Raw genomic sequence first — 4,999 nt, forward strand, 5'->3', positions numbered from 1 at the left:
CATTTCCGGAGTTGGTTCCTCTTCAATCTCTTCTTCCGGTTGATTTTGAGTTTGTACTTCACTCTCTAAATCTTCTTCTTCATCAATAGGTTGTTCAGTCGATCGTTTTGAACGAGATACTGCCTTACGACGACCCATTATATAGATGAGTTTAATCGTCGATTAAAGTTTCACGAATCGACAATTAAATTTCGGCGATGAAAAAAAAAAGAAAGGAAAGGGTGAATGAGTTCGGCTGTGGAGAGGAAGAAGAAGAAGGTGAATGAAACTGATTTTAGGTGTAGTTGATTATAGGTTTTGTATTAGGGTTAGGGATAGATTAGTAGTAATTTAAAGGATTTAAGGACATATAGGTAATTGAACCACCTCATAGGGTACCCCTTATAAGGTCACCCAAGTTAGGACTAGTGCCTTGTATGCCTAAGAAGATTTTGGTATGCCCAATATTATGGTTCAAAAGAAAGAAGCTGAAGATAATGTCCGTCTATTTTCCTCTTTAACTTCTCATCTCGCTCTCTCTAACCCGAAACAACTTCTCAGTCTCTCACTTTTTCATGGCATCTCTGCCTTCTGTAACTAGGAATCTCAAGCTTGACCATGAATTCAGAAAATTATCTGCACATAATTCCAGTTCCACTGATAATAATAAGGTAACTCTTTAAATTTCTACTCCTCTCTGTTTATGAATTTTGAATGCTTTCTTTTTTTAGAACCCACAAATTGATTGTTGAAATGCCACAAAGAAGAAAAAATTTCTAGTCATTGTTGATTTTACATGGTGTAATTCAGACTACATCATCTCTGATTCTATGGTGATTTTTTCTTGAATTGTAGACCACGAGTATCTCCTACCAGAGAAATTTTACATCAAAAGCAAATTTGGAACCAAAAAATTTGGATTTCAGAGAAGCGATTTCGATATTGAAAGAGGGTAGTAAGGATGTGGAGTCAGGATTTTATGTTCCTATTCTACAAGAATGTATTGACAGGAATTCAGTCTCAGATGCTCAGATTATTCATACCCACATTGTAAAAACTGGAGCTCATGATGACTTGTTCATTATGTCTTTCTTACTCAGTGTTTACGCGAAATGCGGGTCGATGGAGTATGCAGTTAACGTATTTGAGAACTTGCCGAAGAGGAATATTGTTAATTGGACTGCTTTGATGACGGGTTACGTTCAGAATTCGCAGCCAGAACTTGCCATTCAGGTATTTCTTGAATTATTTGAAGCTGGGGTTTATCCTACCAACTACACTTTGGGTGCTATCATAAATGCTTGTTCGTCGTTATTCTCTATCAAATTTGGTAGACAAATCCATGGTTACATTATTAAGTACCAGATTGAATCGGATACAAGTATGGGTAATGCCCTTTGTAGCTTATATTCCAAATGTGGGAGCTTTGAGTGTGCAGTTAAAGCCTTTCGGAGAATCCCCGAGAAGAACGTCATCTCCTGGACTACTGTTTTATCCGCTTGTGGTGATAATGGGCAACCTGAGAAGGGGTTGAATTTTTTCGCCGAGATGCTTTCGGAAGATGGTGAGCCGAATGAGTTTACCTTGACTAGTGTTTTGAGCTTGTGTTGTTTAATACATGCTTTGGGTTTTGGAGAGCAGGTTCATTCTTACAGTATAAAGCTTGGTTTCGACGCTAGTGTATCTATTAAGAATTCTATCATGTATTTGTACCTGAGATCTGGACGGGTTGACGAAGCGAGGAGATTGTTTGATGCAATGGGAACCATATCTTTGGTGACATGGAATGCAATTATAGCAGGTTACAGTCAAATTATGGGTTCTGAAAAGGATTATCTGAAGGCTCATCATAGTGGTGCAGAGGCGCTTCAAATCTATCTCAAATTGCACAGGTCAAGAATGAAACCAGATCTATTTACCTTCTCAAGTATCCTGACTGTTTGTAGTGGCCTGGTGGCATTAGATCAAGGAGAACAAATACACGCGCAAACAATAAAAAGTGGGTTCTTATCAGATGTTGTGGTTGGAAGTGCATTGGTTAACACGTATTACAAATGTGGAAGTGCTGAGAAAGCAACTAAAGCTTTTGTGGAGATGCCCACAAGAACATTGATATCTTGGAGTTCAATGATCACAGGTTTTGCGCAGCATTGTCGATGTGTTGAAGTATTGCAGCTTTTCGAGGATATGATTATAACGGGCGTCAAACCTAGCAAAGTTACTTTCATTGGTGTTCTCTCCGCTTGTAGCCATGCTGGAATGGCCGATGAAGCTCTGAATTACTTTGAAATGATGAAGAAAAAGTATAAGATAAAACCTGTAGTGGACCATTATGCATGCTTGATTGATATGTATGTGAGGTTGGGAAAGTTGCAGGAAGCTTTTGATTTTATAGAGAAGACGGAATTTGAGCCTAATGAGTTTATATGGTCAATGTTAATTGCTGGATGTAGAAGCCATGGGAATATGGAGTTGGGATTTTACGCGGCAGAGCGGCTACTTCAACTTAAACCAAAAGATTGTGAAACTTATGCATTATTGTTGAGCATATATATTCCAGCGGGGAAGTGGAAAGATGTAACAAAGGTGAGGAAAATGATGAAAGACAAAAAGCTTGGATGTCTGCAGGATAGGAGTTCAATTAGCATTAAAGATAAGGTTTATTCCTTTAAACCTGATGATAAATCGCATAATCGAAGTGTAGAGATATACAGATTATTGGACGACCTTGTTGAAAGAGCAAAGAGTCTTGGATATGTGTCAGAGAGAAGCTTAGACGTCGTCGATGAGGATGATAATGATGAGGGAACTCTTTCGTCTACTATCCATCATAGTGAAAAATTAGCAGTTGCTTTCGGCTTGTTAAGCACTTGTCAAGGTTCATCTATTCGGGTAATCAAGAGTATTAGTATGTACAGGGATTCCCATTCCTTAATCAAGCACATATCTGCAATGACTGGAAGAGAAATTATTCTTCGGGATAGCAAGCGACTCCACCAGTTCAATGATGGCCAATGTTCTTGCGGAGACTTTGGTAGTCTTCTTTGAATCAGGTCATGCCTTTAACCTTTTCTAACTATCAATGGTGAATTGCAATAGACCGGATGATGTGTCCTTTCATTTTTCAGAGTACGTTCTGGTTACTACCTTAGTGAAGTTTTGGTAGATGAAATTCTCATTCTAGTTTGCCTGAGGCTAGTTTTCCTTCCCACTCCGGGATATTCAACTGTAGAGAAACTTGTATGTAATTGTTTGCACTACATGTTTTATGTATCAAAGGAATAAATTGTTTAATGAATATATCAGTGGTATCCTTATTGTGCTTTCAGTAGCTCACACTATCAGTGCTATGGGGAGTTGGCGAGAGTTGCTTAGGACTCAACAAGATAAAAGTAGCATCTGCAGAAATCAAGATACTGTCAATGATCACCGCTACAGGATGCAGCAAAAGGTGGAACTTATGCTTGTCAGATAAGTCTTCTTTCACTTTTCTTTCAGTTTATAGTTGTTCAACTTGAATTAATTTTGTTCAGAAGACGATTGTTTGTTAGGAATATTAATATGCTTTTGACAAATAGGACCAGCAAGAATAGATGGAACTATAAATTAATCAATTTATCACTGCAAGATTATGCCACATACTTATTTGTTTTTGTTCTGTTTCCCTATTACTAGTATCAACAAGAATCCGCAAATAAAACTATGAAAAAGGAAGTTTGCTGTGATCCAAACTGATACTTGAAGAGAGGTTTTCAAACATGAATTTTAGATTTCACCCAAAAGAAGACCCAACATTCCCGCCAACTCATTTACCCTAAGATGTTTTGGAAATTTTTGTCGCCGTTCCTTGCTTCTGTTTAATGTCATATTTGGTAGCTTTGGTGTTTTCTATTGGTTAGATATGCATCATGCGGATCAGGTATTGATTTTGTTTTCTATTGGTTAGATATAAGCTGACACCTTGACTAGTTATGTCCATACAGTTATTTTTCGCTAAAAGAGACACATACTTATTGTGGAGAATACATACTTTGTAAACACAAGTTGTTCACATGAACAAAATGGACTGCATTTTTTCATGCTAGCTAAGTTTGCCTTATCAATCAGAAACATCAAATCTTCTCTCCTCTCCAAATAACCGTTTTTTTCTTATCTCCAAGAAAAAAACTCTCCAACTTCACAGATTCTATCAAAATCTTTTCAATTGTATTTCAAATCTACTGGATTTGGTCTCAATCTTTCGGATCCTCCGGTTAAATTTGGATACAATTAGTAGTTAGTTTGTATTATTAGATAAATAAATAAAACAAATTGTTGTTTTAGGCAACAATATTTAGGTTTTTTTTATATGTTTGTATTTGTCTTTCTGATGGATCTGATGGCTTCTTCATGCTATTTGGATTTGTTTTCTGATAGCCATTATGGCATTGATTGGTGGAGTTGCTGCATCGTTTTCAAGTATGTTATGAAAGACGACGATCTACTTCGAAAATCAACACCGATACTGATCGTGATAGTGTCAATTTGGGCTTATTACTTCTCTACAGTGGAAGCATCTAACATATATGATGTTGATGATGAAGAATGAAAGGATGAATCAAAATGGTTTGAATCAATAACCATTAGAAGGGTGTCAATTTCAATGACAAAATGTAAATTAGTACAATTTCGGTTTTTCGTTTCTTTATGTTTCGAAATCTGTAAATTAGGTGCTAGTTGTTTCGTTTTGTTTCCTACTGATGTAATTGATACTGATGTTATCATGATTCCTGGAATGGTGATTCTGCACCATTATGTATCCCTTCAAACCTCAGTTTTAATGAGGTAATTTAATAAACTATGAGTTGTTCAAACCCATCTTTCCTTACAAAAAAAAATATATTTAAAAACCGTACAAAACATCACATTTTAATTGTTTAATGCAGTCAAGGAGAAAAGAAACTAATTTTGATAGGGCGTAGTTTGCGCATTACTTAATTGATATTGTAGGTTTGAATAATCCACAGGTATAGGTGGCGCA

The 4,999-nt window shown here is 36.6% G+C and overlaps 1 protein-coding gene across 2 annotated transcripts; it reads left to right on the top strand.

Moving 5' to 3' along the window:
* Positions 1-486: 486 nt before the first annotated feature.
* LOC113286617 (pentatricopeptide repeat-containing protein At3g26782, mitochondrial-like) lies at positions 487-4,782 on the top strand. Of its 2 annotated transcripts, XR_003329383.1 has the most exons (3): positions 487-650; positions 835-3,108; positions 3,309-4,782. XR_003329383.1 is itself a non-coding variant. In XM_026535178.1 (2 exons), exons 1-2 carry the CDS (start codon positions 555-557, stop codon positions 3,025-3,027), a joined length of 2,289 nt encoding a protein of 762 aa, XP_026390963.1. In that variant the 5' UTR covers positions 487-554; the 3' UTR covers positions 3,028-3,279. The 2 variants fall into 2 exon arrangements, 1 of the variants encoding a protein (XP_026390963.1); XM_026535178.1 differs by lacking the exon at positions 3,309-4,782 and having other exon boundaries at positions 835-3,279.
* Positions 4,783-4,999: the final 217 nt, after the last annotated feature.

The sequence above is a fragment of the Papaver somniferum genome, chromosome 6, assembly GCF_003573695.1.
Source record: "Papaver somniferum cultivar HN1 chromosome 6, ASM357369v1, whole genome shotgun sequence".
In the NCBI taxonomy this organism is placed as follows: domain Eukaryota; kingdom Viridiplantae; phylum Streptophyta; class Magnoliopsida; order Ranunculales; family Papaveraceae; genus Papaver; species Papaver somniferum.